General features: G+C 38.4%; 1 protein-coding gene across 1 annotated transcript; it reads left to right on the top strand.

Moving 5' to 3' along the window:
- Positions 1-2,213: 2,213 nt before the first annotated feature.
- treh (trehalase (brush-border membrane glycoprotein)) lies at positions 2,214-12,993 on the top strand. Its single transcript, XM_043264210.1, has 15 exons — positions 2,214-2,364; positions 2,825-2,925; positions 3,022-3,169; positions 3,346-3,433; positions 3,508-3,608; positions 6,349-6,441; positions 6,576-6,692; positions 6,804-6,926; positions 7,078-7,127; positions 7,893-8,093; positions 8,885-9,102; positions 9,532-9,643; positions 10,807-10,919; positions 11,695-11,748; positions 12,176-12,993. Exons 1-15 carry the CDS (start codon positions 2,285-2,287, stop codon positions 12,317-12,319), a joined length of 1,743 nt encoding a protein of 580 aa, XP_043120145.1. The 5' UTR covers positions 2,214-2,284; the 3' UTR covers positions 12,320-12,993.
- Positions 12,994-17,932: the final 4,939 nt, after the last annotated feature.

The following is a 17,932-nucleotide window of genomic DNA, read 5'->3' as shown; positions in this document are numbered from 1 at the left end:
CCGTTTGGGGTGGGAGGATTGAAAGGCTTGGATGTTCACATTGGAAAAAGGAAAAATGGACAAAAAAAAACCACAACTGGATGCCAAGACTTCTAAACGAATGGACTGACATAATGTAGCGGCAGAGACATGCAGTGCATCGTGAGTCAGCAGGCTTTTTGTAACAAGACCATGTTCTTGAGATGCTGCACAGACTTAACAGAAGAATCTAAACCTTTGCAGTGGTGGGCTGCACTTAAGTTTGAACTTTAGTTCAAGGGTTGGGCAATAATACGGGCTGCACGTGATTTTTGGGAGCACTTCCTCGGTTAGGGCAGAGGTGTACAGACCTAAAGGGATATTTTAGTTTTTTGGTTTTGAGGAAGTATTGTGATTGGGACAAGGGTATTTAACATGGGTCTGGGTATTTCATGGGTGCTGATAACCAAATGATTTAATTTTCTTCGCAGCAGAATATATATCCCCCTTCCCCCCAAACACTAATAGCTTTTTTTTTTTTCTTTTTTTTTTTATAAATTTCTCCTGTTTTGGGGGATTGATAGGGGCTTGCTTGAGACACTTTAGCCCTTCTGCTGCTTTTTTTTTTTTTGAATAAGTTATGTTTTGACCCGGGATGTTTTGAGGGTTCCAACTTTATGGGGTGGGTGGTTGGGAGGGATACAGTTCTGCCTATTTTGTGATTTATTGGCACAGGATTTTTTTTTTTTTTTTTAACCGTTGGATGTTAACATCACCAACGTTCCAATTTTAAAAAGGTAAAATACAGGTGAGATGTTTATAACTGATAAGCTTTGTCTACTGCGGTATGGGGCTGTTAGTTTTCCCTAATGCAATTTGTTCTAACTGTATGGTTAGTTGCCAAATTCTGAGCAAAGGCTATTTATCCCATATTGTAGAAAATGTAACCCTATTCCCAGTGGCATTGCTTAATTCCTAGCTTGTATTCTCTTCTCTATAGTACATGCCCCATGGTGCAAACATCACCGGTTTAATTTTATTTTGGGGGATTTTAAACATCTGCCCATAGAGAAGAGTATATGAGTTACTGGGCTCTTTGGCAGCAGCCCAGTGTTTTTCAATAACCGCTTGCGGTGAAAATCACAGTTCGTTTCTGAGATGCTGTAAAGCAGCATGTGATTGGATGTGCTGTGGTCTTTGCCATGGGTGGTTGGGATTTTGATTTTAATTAAGTTTTGTTTTTTTTTTTTTTTTTTCCTTTGGAAGAATTGGGTGGAGAACATCTCACCTGTTTAAAAAGGTTTTTTCTGAAGCGAACACAATTGACATCTTTAATATCCACTCATTCTTCAGTGTTGTTGGGTTTATTTTTTATTTTTTTTTATTTTTTTTTTTTTCCTCTTATTTGGGTGGGTGGGAAGGTGTTTTTTTTATTTTATTATTATTTTTTTTTTTGTATGCTGCCTGATGTATCTCTTCTTGACTAACACTTTACCTTATCCATCTGTTCAGTGTTGGGAGTACATGAATACATCAGTCTGGGTTAGTGGGAGGGAGGTAAATGGAGAATTGGTTTGATCTGATAAACTAAAATCTGAAACAATTTGTGAATTTAGGGTAAGGAAAATTTGATCTGTAAACTTTGCCCTTTAAAATTGGTCTTTTTTTTTTTTTTTTTTTTTTTTTTCTTTTTCTTTTTGTCTTAAATTTTGGCTACTGCAGATTAAAATGACCAAATTTACGAAATCAAGTTTGTTTGTTTTGGGGTTTTTTTCTTTTTCAATTTGACATTTCAATTGGCATTTTCTCAGTGATGCGAACATTTTAAGGATTTGAGATGTGTGAAAATGCAATGGTTAACATCTGTGATGGTTTTTGTTTGAAAATAAAGCTCACTGAAGTTCCATATGTGTCTCTTTTCTCTCTTTATTGGGGTTGTCAAGAAACAAAACCCACGTTGTGTTTCTGCATGAATGTAATGTAAAGCTTTACACTAAGACCACTTCTAGTATCGGTTCATGGTTTTATTAGTCTATATCTCAGTCCAGTTCTACTTTATTTCATTAGATGTCAGTTTTTTTCACTTTACATTTTTAACTAGATACTGCTTGTGTAATACCCTTACTCTGTTGCTAATAGCTGTCAGATATCAGTATATAGACTAAGTGCAGGCTCCTCTTATGCAATGTTGAAACTGATTAATTACTTCGGTATGATTTATAGACCAACCCCTCCCCTGGTCATTGATTAAACAGGGTTCAGAGTTTTAAAACTCAAGAAGCAGTTGACTGTCGGTTCACTTCTACTAATAAATTAGCTCACCAAGATGCATTGGTTAATTCCGGTGGTCCTTTTATTTATTTGTCATTTCTCATCTGGGGACACGCTCCTGGCACCTTGTGACAGGTTAGTTCCTACAAGTAGTTCTTGATTGAGGCTTCTTTATTCAAATCTGAGCAGCTTTTCTGTATTATCCAATGCGATGGCTGTATTTAATATTGAGATTAGCCTATTGGAGACAAATGCATCTGCAAATCAAGTCTTTGTAATTGGGTTATGTGCAATGCTTTGTGAATCTTTATGTAATGAGCTTTGAGGATTCTCCTTGCCATATTATGAAAGACTTCAAGAGCCGCCAGATGGTATTGTCGTTATGGCTGAACTTTGAGTCAACGACGAAGCAGGTGGAGCGCTAAATGCAGAGAAGCTGAGCTTTGAACCGTCATCAAAGAAGAGCGGTAGAAAGAAAGTTATTGATCTAGGTTTTTACGAGCTTAACCTGTGAGTGCCAGACAAGAAGTGGGCAGACAAACAAACTGCCCTGTTGTTCTGTGCATCAGATGCCTGATGTGTTTGTTGCCACCAGTAAGATCTACTGCACTGGAGAAGTCCTGCGACAGGTCCAGATGGCCAAACTGTTTGATGATGACAAGTACTTTGTAGATATGAAGTTGACTACTGCTCCTGGTGAGTCGAGCATGTTTGATTTGTTCTGATGCCTATTTGAAAGGCTCTTGGCCTGTGATTTCTTGTTCTCTCTGCTATTTCCCTGTTTACCCATAGAGGTCGTTGTGGAGGCTTTTGCCAATCTGAGCTCAGGGTTCCCAAACAAGACCGTCCCGTCCTCTGAGCTACAGAGATTCCTGCAAACATACTTTGAAGAGCCGGGTAAGGAGTTTGAGCAGTGGACTCCTCCTGACTGGCATTCAAAGTAAGAACATTTTTTGTGGAAGTAATTTACTGACCATCATGTTGATTCTTGCTCCAAAAAGCCATACTGGAACTGTATGACTTGAGAATGTGTAAACGGTAACAGAATTTTCATTTCTGTTTTTTTTAATTTGAATGTTAATAAAACTACAACCATCTTTGTTCCTTCTTCCGTAGACCAAAATTCTTGTCCAGGGTGTCTGACTCCAAATATCGAAGTTGGGCTGAAGAACTGCACAGTTTATGGAAGTCACTTGGTCGAAAGGTAAATGTTGGTTTTCAAGAATGTATGGGGCTGTGTACCGCTAACTAATATTTATCTAAATATATACATGGCAGATTCGGGATGACGTCAGAGACCACCCAGAGCTCTACTCACAGATTTACACCCCACACCCAGTCGTCGTGCCTGGTGGCCGCTTTAGGGAACTCTATTATTGGTTAGTCTCTCCCTTTATTGCATACAATGCCTTGCGAAAGTATTCATACCCCCTTAATGCTTGAAATTTTATGTTGGTTTACTTTTTTTTTTTTTTTTTTTTTCTTTCATCAGTCTACATTCCATACAGCACAAAGACAGGGTTTTAACTTTGCAAATATATATATATATATATATATATATATATATATATATATATATATATATATATAAATCTTGATTTCACTGCATAAATATTCATACCCTTATCTGGGACAGTTTAAATTTAGCTCAGGAGCATTCATATAGCTTATAGATGTCAATGCACATAGGGTGACGTGAACCTGTGGCAAATTCAAATGAATGGGTGCGATTTGGAAAGGCAAACACGTCTTAATGAAATATCTAACAGCTGACGATACATATCAGAGCATGCATTGATGTCAAAAGGAACTCCCTGAAAAGCTTAGAAACAGGTTTGTGCTAATCTACACGTCTGTGGAATTGTTCAGAAAAAAACTCTGCTTCACTAAAGGGTCACAGAAGCATGTAGTCTCTAGATCTAGCCTCCTGGCCAAACTGAGCAACTGATGGGGAAGGGCTTTGGTTTCTGTGGTGACCGAGAAACTGATGGTCACTCTAGTTGAGCTCCATGATCATATGTGGAGACAGAAGACATGTACAGAAGGACAAACATCACTGCAACGCTTCATCAGTTTGGGCTTTATGATGGTATGGCAAGATTCAATCCTCTCCTCAGTTAAGATGCATGAAAACACTTGGAATTTGCAAAAAAATAAAGCACCTAAAGGACCGTCAGGTTCTGAGAAACCATATTCTCTGGTCTGATGAACCTCAATTGTAAACATCATCACCTGCAGAGTACCATCCCAAAAGTAAAGTGTGCTGGTAGCAGCCTCATGCTGTGGGGCTGTTTTTCAGCAACACTGACTGAGGGACTCATCAGAGAAGCAGCAACGTTCAGTACAGCAAAATACAGAGACCCAGTCCAGAGTATTCAGAGTGAACCCAGAACAAAGAACAAAGTGAACCCAGAAATGTTAGATTGGAAAAACCCGAACATGTGCATCTGCCCCCATCTAACCTGACACAGCTTGAGAGATGAAGAGGTGAGAAGAATGGCAGAGAATTGTCAAATTGCTGATGAGCAAAGCTTGTCACATGAAACAAAAAAGACTGCAAAGATGCTTCAGCTAAATATTCAGTTAAAGGTATGCATACTTATGCAATAGAATAATTTTGGTTTTCTGTTTTTAATGAATTTGCAAAGACATTAAAAAACCTATTTTGCTGCACAGTTATTCCAAACCTTTTTTAAAATAGTTGTTAAAAAGTGGAATTAATGGTAAAAAAACACATTACCCGTGATGTTGGGCAGAAAGTTTCAACAATCAGGCACTGGCAACTTCAATTAAGCAAATATATTACATACACGTATGTTGTGGAGTAACTAGTTATATGCAATGACATAATATAATGATAACAAAATTAGTTACTGGAAAAAAAATACAATAATTCAATTAGTTACTTATGAATGTTAACAATTACAAAGAGGATAAAGTAAATATTTGTGGTGGCTGTGCTTTAAAATTGTATTATTTTAATCTTAATCCTAAATCCTAAAGTGATGGATTCTATTAATGTTGAATAACATTGAATGAATAACTGCCTGGATTTGATGTTTGAAAATGATTAACCGTTTCAAATTTCTAACAAATGTTTTCATTATTTTATTAAAGTAATTAAAATTGTACTTATACTACTTGTTACATTTTTATTAGGTAATGTAATAATTACAAATTTCCAAACCATCCCAAAACTGTCTTATATATATATATATTATATATTAATTATATATATATATATATATATATATATATATATATATATATATATATATATATATATATTTTTTTTTTTTTTTTTTTTTTTTTTTTTTTTTTTGGTATGATTAATGAGTAGCTTTATATTTCACAATTGTGTTGTGTTCTATATTTCTTTAAGATAAATTTTTTTTACATTTTTTTTAATTTATATAGTTGCAATAAATATACATTTATATGGCTGCTTGACTTGGTTTACAATACTTTTGTTTTAAAATCCCTATTGCAGAAGAAGGAAAAAACACTTCTGTAAAAAGCATTGCTGAAAAATTGGATAAGCACTAATGCTTTTTTTTTATTTTGGAAAAACAAATATATGTAATGCTGCATCCACACCACTAGGTGTCAGTGTATGCCCACGGTCGTCGTGATTTTGCCAAGTAAGACATGATTCTGGATCAACATCTTTGGTTGGTCCTGGATCAACATTACTAACCAAAAATATACACTTATGCCAATCCCTACCCCAAATTTCGTCCTTAAAATCTGGGGTAAATGATAGCTGATTAACAATAGTGTAGAAGCAACTGACCCTTATCATAAGCCTAAAATGGATGTGTCCTGAGAAATTATCCCTCTAATCTGATAGGTCGATTGGAATTTTGATCCAGAAACGTCTTGTACTTGGTGAGATCACGCTCACCGTACGTCCACAGCCAGCTTTCGTGCTGGTGCACACATCATGCGCAGTTAAATATAATCAGTATTGTCAATCTGATTTCACAGTGACTTTAATAAACACCCAGCAGCACCCTGACAACTAACCACAACACAATAGCATCATAAACATTTGTTCTGCACTGCCAAAACCCACTCGCATTTCTTCAGAAACTCTAACAATGGTGTCTTTCTATTCAGGGACTCGTATTGGGTAATAAATGGTCTCCTTTTGTCAGAGATGACAGAGACAGCTCGAGGAATGATTCTGAACTTTGTGCACCTGGTGAAAAGGTGCACTTATTTCTCATTTTTCACATTACGCTAAATAACAGATATTCGACTCAAAGGATTAAACTAAGAAATGCACGAACTCTTTTCATTTAATAAAACGAAAGAACCTAAAAACGCTCTTCTCTTCAATTCAGATACGGCTTCGTCCCAAACGGTGGTCGGGTTTATTACGAGCGGCGTAGTCAGCCTCCCTTCCTTCCGTCGATGGTGGAAAGCTTCTATGAGGTCAGCGGAGACAAAGACTTCCTCGGGTAACCTTTCAGACTAAACTGCCCTCCTGCGGGTTTGTTGAATATTGAGGCGTTGTGCTGAAGCGCTCTGAACAACACCTCGGCGCCGCATGCGTTCTTGTGTGTGTTTAGGCAGGTTTTGCCAGCCCTGGAAACAGAGTACAGCTTTTGGATGCAGAATCGCTCTCTTGCTGTGGAGATGAGTGGACTGACTCACATTATGAATCGATATAACGTACCGGTGGACTGGCCGAGGTGAGACAATTCATTAACGCTGTGCATTTTAAGAACATGCCAGGGTCACCAACCAACATAAGCTTTAGGAATCTAAAGTTGCTTTCTCAATACTGCATTAAAGTAACGCATCTGGATGCTTTCCAGAATTTAAATCTGTGACTTTTTGCAGACCCGAGTCGTACAGTGATGATGTAGAACTTGCTGAGGGCCTGTCAGCAGGTATGAATAGAAATATTTTGACTCCATTGGAAACTTTTTGACTCCATTTACCTGCTAAAGTAGTTCACCCAAAAATCTCAATTTTCTGAAAATGTATTCACCCTCAAATCATTCCAGATGTAGAGAAGTTTGTTCATCAGACCAGATATTGCGAAATATGTCAGAAATGGATCAACTGCAGTGAATGGGTGCCGTCAGAATGAGAGTCCAAACAGCTGGTAAAAAGGTCGCTGTAATATACAAGTGATCCACTCCAGTCCATGAGTTAATATCGTCAAATGAAAAGTTTTAATTTTTGATTTCATGCTGTTGCTTGGCCAAAGTATTCTATCCATAAAAAAAGAGTAATAAAGCAAAAATGTTGAATTTTGATGTGCGAGGATAGCAGGAGATGGACTTTTTTTATCACTTGATGAAGGACTGGTATTTTAATCAGAAGCGCCAGTTTAAAGTTAAAATTCCTATCAATGTCTTTGTTTCTTACAAACTAGATTTTTGGCTTTATGCTCTCAATCTGATGGCACCCATTCACTTCAAGTAGGTGATGTAATGTCTATATTTCTCCAAATTTGTTCCAATGAAGAACAAACTCATCTGCATCTTGGATGGCCTGAAGATGACTACATTTTCCAACAAATTTTTGTTTTGGGTAACTGTTCATTTTAATATTTTGATGCTTACATGTACCACAAGAAGATCATTGAAGGAGTCACGTTGAAAGATATTTTCTTTGTTTATGTGCATGAATGTGCCTGTGCATTACAGAGGCTCAGAAGAAACTTTGGATAGAACTGACATCTGGTGCGGAGTCGGGCTGGGATTTCTCTTCTCGCTGGTATATAGACGGCACAGGCAGGAACAACGGCACCCTGAGCAACACACAGACAAGCTCCATCCTGCCTGCTGACCTCAATGCCATTATGTGCCGCAATGAGCGTCTGCTGGCCTCCTTCCACAGGATTCTGGGTAAAAGAGTAAAATCACACTTCTGTGTATTTACACACACACACACTACTGATATAATTGGCATATATTTACAATGGAAATCACATCATATGACCCCTTTAAACCCCTTTAATTTCAGAATTTAAAATCTGGAACTTACAAACTTTTTCTGTTATGGTGCACTCTATTTTTTTATTATTATTTTTTTTTTTAGTTTGAATTCTGAGTAAACAATTTGATTCTCTGAAATGCTGCATCCTTTCAAACCAGTAATGCACGCTCAGTGTTTCCAATTTCCTTGTTTTCCTGCAATCTTTGTATCTCACTGATTTCCTTCAGTGACTCATCATTCATAATTAGTCACCTTATTTTTGTCGTTAATAATATTCAAGTCAGCAATAATATCACTTACAGGAAATTAGAGAGATAAACCACTTGGCATTTAAGTTAAGGCAGACGATTTTGCACAGAGGAAATTATACTTTGTTTGTTCCAAAAATGTGGCTATCACTTGTAGTTAACGTATCCACCTGATCAGCTGATGCCATTTAATTTAATAACTTCATTAGGCTACTACTTAAAGGATGACTGATGGTCATCTGTCGTCTTTGGGCGCTGAAATGAGACATTTATTTTATGGATGAACAAAACAAAGGAATAAAAATATTGTGTAGCTATATATAAAAACCCTGATCCTCAAATATTTGAACAGTAGTAGAGTATAGTTCCCTTGGGTATGATAATAAGGCGGCTGAGTGAACTGCGTGGTTTGTGTGTTATATTAAAAGCACTCTTGACATCTTTTCCTGTAGGTAATGAAGAGAAGGCAGTGGAATATGAGAAGGCACTTTCTGCTAGAATTAAAGCAGTTGAAAGTCTACTGTGGGATGCAGAAAGAGGAGCCTGGTTTGATTTCAGCCTGTTAAATGAGACCCGGCATCTGTCCTTCTACCCATCTAACCTGGTGCCCCTCTGGGCGCAGTGTTACTCTAACCCAGAAATGGCCAGTCGGGCTGTGCAGTACCTGACGGTGAGCCTGTCACTTTACAAAGACTTATTTTAATTACTGACCTTTGGAAAGTGTGCCGTATCATAGGCAGGCGGCGGACGGTGTGTACAACATGTGCGATGCTTCCTTCCTGCAGTCAAGCTCTCCTCTGATATAACGCTGATTTAAATAGACCCTCTTACAGCAAATTAATATTATTTCTTTGTATCAAATATATTCCCACTTGAATAGCGCTACAGCTCACTTCCCATTATTCGTCTTATTAATTTGTCTTAAATCCAAGAGAAAAGTATTTTTAGGTTTCGCAGGAAAAAGTGAGATCTCAAGCAGTGGGTGGTTGCGTTTCCCTGAAGCAAACTCTGCGATGTCGACAGCAGATGGCACTCTTTGCACAATGCCGCATTTCTGCTTTTCGCAAACCTGCTTTTCCCTGTGTCTTTCTCTGTTTAGGGTAGTGGAGGTCTGGACTATCCTAACGGGGTTCCCACCTCTCTTAGGGAAAGTGGGCAGCAGTGGGACATGCCCAACGCCTGGCCTCCGCTTCAGCACATGATTATAGAGGGTATGTGCTCATTTAATCTTGCAACAGTTACCATATGAAATAATGCACAATGATTAAAAGAAGGTCTTTACAGAAGGCTGCAGCGTTAATGTTTAAGCAGCCACATACAGCAATGTAGAGCTGTAATCTAGATAATATAGTTTCAACTATCAAGCTCCATCCATCATCTTATACTGACCTCATATCGACAGTTATTAAATACATGTTCTTGGTCCAGTTGTGCATAATTCAACAGCATATTTGTCCGCGTTCTGTGATATTTTGACACCTTTTTGATATCAACTAGGCTTAAAGTGACCAGGACGGTCACTGTTTTTCAAGCCGTGGTCTTTAGTCGATTGCTACAAATAAACATTTTAAGCTGGCATCACTGATTCCCACTTTTACTCTCATGGAAAAGCCAGCAGCAGTGTGATGTGTAGCCTTATGCAATGAGAGTGGGTGGGCTGCGCAGTTCTTTGACCTATTAATAGAGCAAAAAAAAGCGTTAAATAAAGAGCTGCATCTGTTGGGCCGAACACTTTGCAACATCCAGGCTAATTGTAAGATTCTGGTCACACTTCAGGGACTGAGAATATGGAGGGTTTTATAATGTTAAGTGGTAGCCAAATCGCTCTCTGGACCAGTAATCATATTTTACTTTAGACACAGAGCGTTGAATCAACGCAGTATGTTATTACAGTTGTACGATTTTCTTTCTTTTAACAATTTATTTTTTGAGAATGGGGGACTACCATGCATCTTTATTGCCATTTGTCATTTTTTTTTGTTTTACTGGGAACCAAACGTTCAGCAGAGAACATGCGCGGAACACTGATTCTATAGACAACAGAACGTTTCGGTTTTTCCATCCTCAGTTCTGACAGCAAGTGACTGCTTACCGAAGGCGCAGGCTGCTTGTAATACACGAGCATCAAACATACATTTTGCAGATCAGCCACTTCAGTTATAACTTGAAGCAGTGTGCCTGAGGAATCTTTAGTCTGTTCGATGTGTGAACTAAATCACATTATTCCCTTCAAAATTCAATTTACCTGCTGTCACATCTTGTCTGTGAGTTTGGGAAGTGACTATTAAGATATGATTAATGATGCTCAGTAGTTGGTGAATTTGCCATTTAAATCACCCACCCACTTCTCACCCCATCCATCACGTCTTTGCAGGTCTCTCTGGGCTCGATTCAGCCCACGCTAAAGAGCTCGCCTTCAGTTTGTCCCAACGGTGGATTCAGACCAACTGGCGGGCGTACGTCAAATATGAGGCCATGTTTGAGAAGGTAAAGTCTCCTGAATTCACTCTAGGCTATGAAATCGCGCACACTCAGTATATCAGTGGAGTAACAGTAACAGTCCTTTTACCTTACTTCCTCAATGTCTCCTTAGCGATTTCCTTGTTAATTTTTAGAAACCCCTCCTTTGTGTGACGCTAATCTGCTGTGATTGAGCCAACTGGTCTCCTTTTTGTTTCATCTTAATGGCTGATAAAGCAGAGTTTGTGTACAACGTTAGCGGAGAAATCCAAGAAAAGTGGATCAGCATTTTCATTCAGACCAATGTAAAAAGACCAACAAGTGGACGATCGATATGCTAATGTTTCATGTTGATGTCAAGATGAAATAGCTTGGGATTTGTTTAAAAAAAAGACTCTTTTCGATGGTTCAGAGACCATAACTTAGCAAAAATGCATTTATGAAGACTTAATAAGCAAAAAGCTTTTTTTTGAAAAGTTGGTTGAATTTTGCACAGCATTATGGGTGATGAAGTTTTTCTTTACAAAATATGATTGCATTATTTTAACTTAAAAATGGTGACATTTAACACATCAAAAGTGTATGCCACATATTAACAACCTTGATGCTCGCAACAGGTCTTTAAAAAAATCTATTTTCCCATGGAGAATGTGAATGACATTTTTAATGTAAATGCTGCTTATAAAAATACATTTAAAAATAAAATATTGCTTATATAAGCAATATATATATATTAGCAACTTCCTCACTGTCTCTCTCTTTTTTCCCTGAAATTCTCTTCACCCCCTTGTCCTTGTTACAGTACGATGTCAACGGTGATGGAAAGCCCGGAGGAGGTGGCGAGTATGAAGTTCAGGTATTAATGGTCTGTCCATATTTACATATTCAAATTCATAAATCTTCTTCGGAGCTGGGCACAGTGCTTCGGAGACATTTTAATCTCTGGAGGAATTAGGGGTAAATTAGAGTTCTTCAGCCCAGCAGAACCATTCTTGAAATGTAGAATCTCATTTTCTCTTGGTCCCTGAGGACCAATAGAGCGTCTAGAGAAGGAACGGCAAATTAATAGAAGCTCAGATCACCGATTTCAAAGTTCATAGAGTAAATTTCAAAAGATGTATCATGAAAAGTCTTTATATCAGACATTGACATTAGTATTGCAAGCTTTAGTACTGCTATTGCCGAACCCAAACCGAATTAAACTATGGCTAATGGCTCATCCTGCGAGGTTTATGCAACTGTGAATGATAACCTAAACCCTCCATCTTGTTTCTTTGTCGCAGTTGGGATTCGGATGGACCAATGGGGCCGCTCTGCAGCTGCTTAACCAGTATGGTGACAGGCTGAGCTCTGGAGGGAGTGGCTTGAGTGCCAGCATTCTGATCGGACTCGTCTATCCTATCTTAAAATCTCTGTTCTGTTCCTGATCCGTGATGTCTGGAGTACCGAAGCTGAAATGATTCTGTCTGACTTGCATGCTTTATTAGATTGAAGATGGAACCCAAAAAGGTTTTTACAGTGAAGGTTCATAAGGTTTGTAAACATTAGTAACTGCTTTTTTTAGCATTAGTTCATGTTAACTAGTCTTCGTAAATTCTATTACTATGTGGTGACATTTTGTTAAACTCATCTATTAAGTAACATTTATTAGACCTGACAAAATACAGCCTACTAACTTTATTATCCTAGTGTTTTTTGGCACATGTATACATTTTTTTTTAACCATACAGTGCATTTTTAGCTATTGCTACAAATATAACCATGCACACTCACCTGAAGACTGCGTATTTTAGTGATATACCCAAAAGTAACTAGGGTAAAATAATAACGCAGTCTGCAAGGCTGTGATATGAACGTGTAGCTGATACAATCCAATGGAAAATTGTAGACATCATGTTATATTTTTTCAGGTTCATTGTCTTAGGTAGTAATTAATGTCTCTGCAGTGGCAGGATCAGAAGATTATCATCATGACTAAAACTGAGCTGACATTACAAATGGTAATTTGCACTAATCCAATTAGAAGGCTTATTGCTGATCGGAACTTTGCACATGCTGTGTACGAGGAATATGATCATTAAAAGCGTTCGTTTGACTCACAGCCTGTATGTATGAGTGTGAGCGTGTATTTTTGGTGTGTGTGTTGGTTGACATTTGCTTTCACTTTTAGTCGCTGGGTTCTATAGTTACCTTTTTCTTCTAGGTAGTGCGTGTGAAGGTCACAGGCCATATCTGAAGAATGGGCGACCTGTCAGTTTTTTTTTTTTTTTTTTAATCAAGAAAAGCATTTCCGAGAATAACAGAAGAAAGAAAGTGAGAAGATGAAGTGATTGTGATTCTGCAGGGATTGCTCATCGTCATAGCAGTGGGAACACAATGGTGGCTGAAGTGTTTTCATTTATCTCATTACCTATTTATTCTTAGTGATTTGAAATTGCACAGATAGTTCGATAAACCATGAAACATCCAGAGCTGCCTGCTACTATTGTGGATTTTTAAATCATGAGGCATAAAATCTCATTCATATTTAAATATAATGGATAAAAACAAACAGTTTTAGTGACAGAACCTTTTAGTTTGTTTACTTTTAACAGAATTTTATTTAGTTGAATGTGAAGTGAGAACAAAATGCTCTTAAAAAAAAATGCATGTGTGCATTTATAAAATGTATATAGATGTGCTAATTTGTGTTTATGCTTCCTATCCTTTTAGTCATTTGTAAAAAAAAAAAAAAAAATTGAGTATTTTGCTCAAGGGCAAAGTGCCGGTAGTTCATTGTTCTTTCAAACACTGACCTTTTAGTTACCAGCTTGGATGAGTTTGATTTATAAAAATTTATTCCTGTGAAAATACTCCTATTTCAGTTTAAAGTGTAGAGACAAACTTAACCACTCATTGGTAAATTTAAAAAAAAAAAAAAAAAAAAAAAAAACCATAGACTTGCATTGAAGTTTTGTTGGGATCAACTTGAACTAGCCACAAATGACGTGGCTACGGATACTGAACACCTTTAGCAGCAGCCTACAACACAATATCGTCATCACAACCATATTTTCACTCACAATCGCCAAGTTTCTATTCCAAAATCAAATTATATATATATAAACAATTCCATTTGGTTCCACTATATATATAATACACCCCTACGTAAATATATATAATAAATATTATGCTATATATATATATATAGGTATATATAGTAGTTCACAAGCCCAACATTCCACAACTGAGGACTATTATATATATATATATATATAATATATATATATATATATATATATATATATATATATAAAACTTATATATATATATATGGCATATATATTATATATATATATATATATAACCATATGCTACAGGGGAGGAAACAAACAATTAAACACACACAATATTATAATATAAATATTTGGTTTAACAAAAGTTTTTAAACAAACCACAAATTCCACCAACAAAATTATCCTAACTACAAACCCACAAATTAAATCAAACAGTTGAAAATGTCCATGATCTCCCCATCCGCTACCTGTAGGGGACCAAGAGGTCAAGGCAAATAGTAGTTCACAAGCCCAACATTCCACAACTGAGGACTTTATTGATATTTAAAAATCTAGGAAAAACGAGCCATGAGGTGACAAACCAACCCATAACTAAATCAAATGAGTAAAACTTAACAGATCAGGCGCACATTCATAAGTGGCATGGTAAATTCGGCTTATAAAGAAGCAGGTAAAACCATTGCTACAGGGGAGGAAACAAACAATTAAACTTAACCAAACCAATATTATAATATAAATAAGTGGTTTAACAAAAACATTTTTAAACAAACCAAATAAACCACCAACAAAATTATCCTAATGAAACAAGCACAAATTAAATCAAACATTAAGAGAGTCCATTTCAGATCTCCCCAGGTCCGCTCCGTAGTTGGTTTGGTCAGGTGGAACCAAAATCAAATAAGGTAACGTCACCCGCCCGGACTCAGATCTTTGACTATAAAATCCAGTCATACCCAAGAATTACCTCAATTCCTTGCGGGTTTGTGGCACTGAGCACTTCTGGAGTGCTTGAACCTTGCTCAGTTGGGGGTTGGGGAGGGTCGCACCATTCCTTGACCAATAAGGTGTCCCAGGTATTCAGTCTCCTCCATTGCTATGGTGCACTTCTTTGGATTGACCGTTAGGCCTGCCTCCTGGAGTCGTCTCAGTACCTCTTGAAGGTGTGATTGCAAGTGCTTTCTCCCAGGTGTCGCTGTCACACAACAATATCAACAAATGTAAGCAGCTGAAAATCTCAAATCATGCAGCACTCTGTCCATCAATCTCTGGCCATTTAAGTCGCTCCAGCCCCATGAAGGCCAAAGCCCCCTTTCTCTAGCAGGACCTTACCAATGGTCTAGAGCCCTCCCGGTGTCTGCTAGAAAGCAGTCAGGGGTCTAGAAGCAACATAGTCAATTGGATCTGCCAGTATCCTTTAGAGCAAGAGCCATAGTTTAGCTGTTATATACTGTGAAGGGCGAAAACGATCAATCAAATCACTTATAAAAGGTAGGGTGGGATGATAATCAAACTGAATTCAAGTACCTGAAGTCTATGTCAAAATCGGATGCTCCCATCATTTTCTTGGGCACCAGGACTACTGGGTGACACCACTCAACTATAAGATGGCCTCAATGATCTCATTTGGAAATCCAGACTTAACAGCAAGTCCACCTCCTTCTTCAGGCTCTCTCGGGAGACTCTCTGGCACCCTGTGGCATAGTCTGTTCCACCATGCCTCGGCTTACAACACCACCCCATGCTGGATAAATTTGAATGAATCATAGGTGGTAGAAAATTTCTTATTCACAAGAGGCTCTCACCCATTTTGTTGCCGTTCTGTCAGATGGTCCTGCTCAAGCTTCCCAGATTGACGCTTCAGGCAAGTACTGCTTTTCTGATTCATCTGCCACTGGACAAACCATCAGACAGATTGCACTTGACTTTCATTCCACAGGTGTCCACTCTTTCAACAAATACGACATGCATAATCCTACTGACTGGTTTCTCCTCTTCCTTCTGCATGGTAACTCTCATGACGTTGTTCTCCAATTCTTCTTTGACCTCATCTGGTCCTTGCCATTTAGCCAGCAACTTCACTTTCTCCAGTCTTGCTCAGCATAACAAGCACCCACAGCACCTTATTGACCAACCTGCAGCCCACTCACCTCCTCTCTGTTTTCTGTGGATCATACCATGAACAACTCCTTCAGTTGGCTATACAGCCCTTTGCTTTCAGCTGGAAGTACAGTTTGGGAGCAAAATCTCTGGCGGTAAGTCTCAACATTTATATCAAACTTCAACAGAATAGCAGCTTTCACCTTCTCAAAATCAGTAGACTCAGCTACATCCATGTTAACATAGGCTCTCGGGCCTTGCCAGTCAGTAAATGAGAGATGCCACACACAATCTGCTCCATTTCATCTACTGCAATCAAAAATGTGACCAGAAAGTGCTCCACATCCATTTCTTCCAGCTTGGGCATTTGTGTGAGGGGCAAACTCACCGGTCCCTCTGCCTGGTCAGGACTTCTGTGAATCCTTGACACTTCAGCCATATCAGTGGGGTTGGCTTCTGGCCATCCAGTGTCCTCCCAAACTTCTCAGCCATGTTGAAAAGGAGCCAGAGTGGTGCGTGCTTGGACCTCCATCTGCAACAATCCAAACTGGTGCTGGAGAGCCTTGAAGCGCAGTTCCTGCACCACCTGCTCCTTTTGTCTCTCAGCCTCCTGGCCTTCCATCCTCGCCATGTGAGCTCTGAGCACATCTGCCAGCTCTGCCACCAACATGTCCACTTCAGGTGCTGCCACTCCTCCATCAACATCATGCCTTACACTCACAGCTTCTCCAACACATTCCTCCTCTGGCTGTAAGAGTTCACAGTACAACTCACTCAGAAAAATAAACAGCCACAAGGGGCAAAATAACAAAAAAAAAATATAGAATAGGCTTGTACCTCTCAATCGCTGGATGTAGAACCTCCCACCGCTGCCACCATATGTAAGGGACCAAGAGATCAAGGCAAATAGTAGTTCACAAGCCCAACATTCCACAACTGAGGACTTTATTGATATCCAGAGGAAAACAAACCATAACTAAATCAACTGAATAAACCACAACAGACCAGACGCACACATTCATCATCAGTGGCATGGTAGAGACTGCATTCACTCAAGTAAATTCGGCTTATAAAGAAGCAGGTAAAACCATTGCTAATTACACAGGGGAGGAAACAAACAATTAAACTTAACCAAACCAATATTATAATATAAATAAGTGGTTTAACAAATAAACATTTTTAAACAAACCACAAATAAACTCAACCAACAAAATTATCCTAACGAAACAAGCACAAATTAAATCAAACAGAAAAATAGTCCATTTCAGATCTCCCCAGGTCCGCTCCGTAGTTGGTTTGGTCAGGCGGAACCAAAATCAAATAAGTTAACGTCACCCGCCCGGACTCAGATCTTTGACGGACCGGATCGCGCTCCCCCAGCAGTCTCATCTCCCGGTAAACTCAACACAAAGAAACGTTTGTTAACAAAAGATAAAAATGGGAAAAGGTGTGCACTGTAACTAATTTATGGGCCCTATAAATCAGTGACACATGCAAAATAAACTAAATAAAAAAATTAAATGCCGTGTGTGTGATTATTACAACTAAACCAGTGTAAAAAGTGCCTAAAACGTGAATGAATATATATGGGTATGTGTGTGAGCATTTGAGCTACAAATGCGCGCTAATGTTGTTTGTTTGCGCTCAAATACCCACACTTGTGCGGCCGACGCCTCAGGCCGTCACACTACCACAAGGGTCAGCAGGCCAATGAGTGGTCCATTTGAGATTATAAGGGTGTATCTGTATCTGTGTTATTAAATGAGGATCCTGAAGCCCCACGGTTGCAGTTACGTTTCAATACACCAGTAGTCTTCGGCGTTCGCTTTGAGTCAACTCGTGATAAGTCACACATTATAGTGTCTTCAGCACAAGGAAAACCTAATC

Source organism: Puntigrus tetrazona, chromosome 18, assembly GCF_018831695.1.
Source record: "Puntigrus tetrazona isolate hp1 chromosome 18, ASM1883169v1, whole genome shotgun sequence".
Taxonomy (NCBI): Eukaryota; Metazoa; Chordata; class Actinopteri; order Cypriniformes; family Cyprinidae; genus Puntigrus; species Puntigrus tetrazona.
The sequence above is the reverse complement of the archived record's forward strand: the minus strand, read 5'-3'. Positions and strand labels throughout refer to the sequence as shown.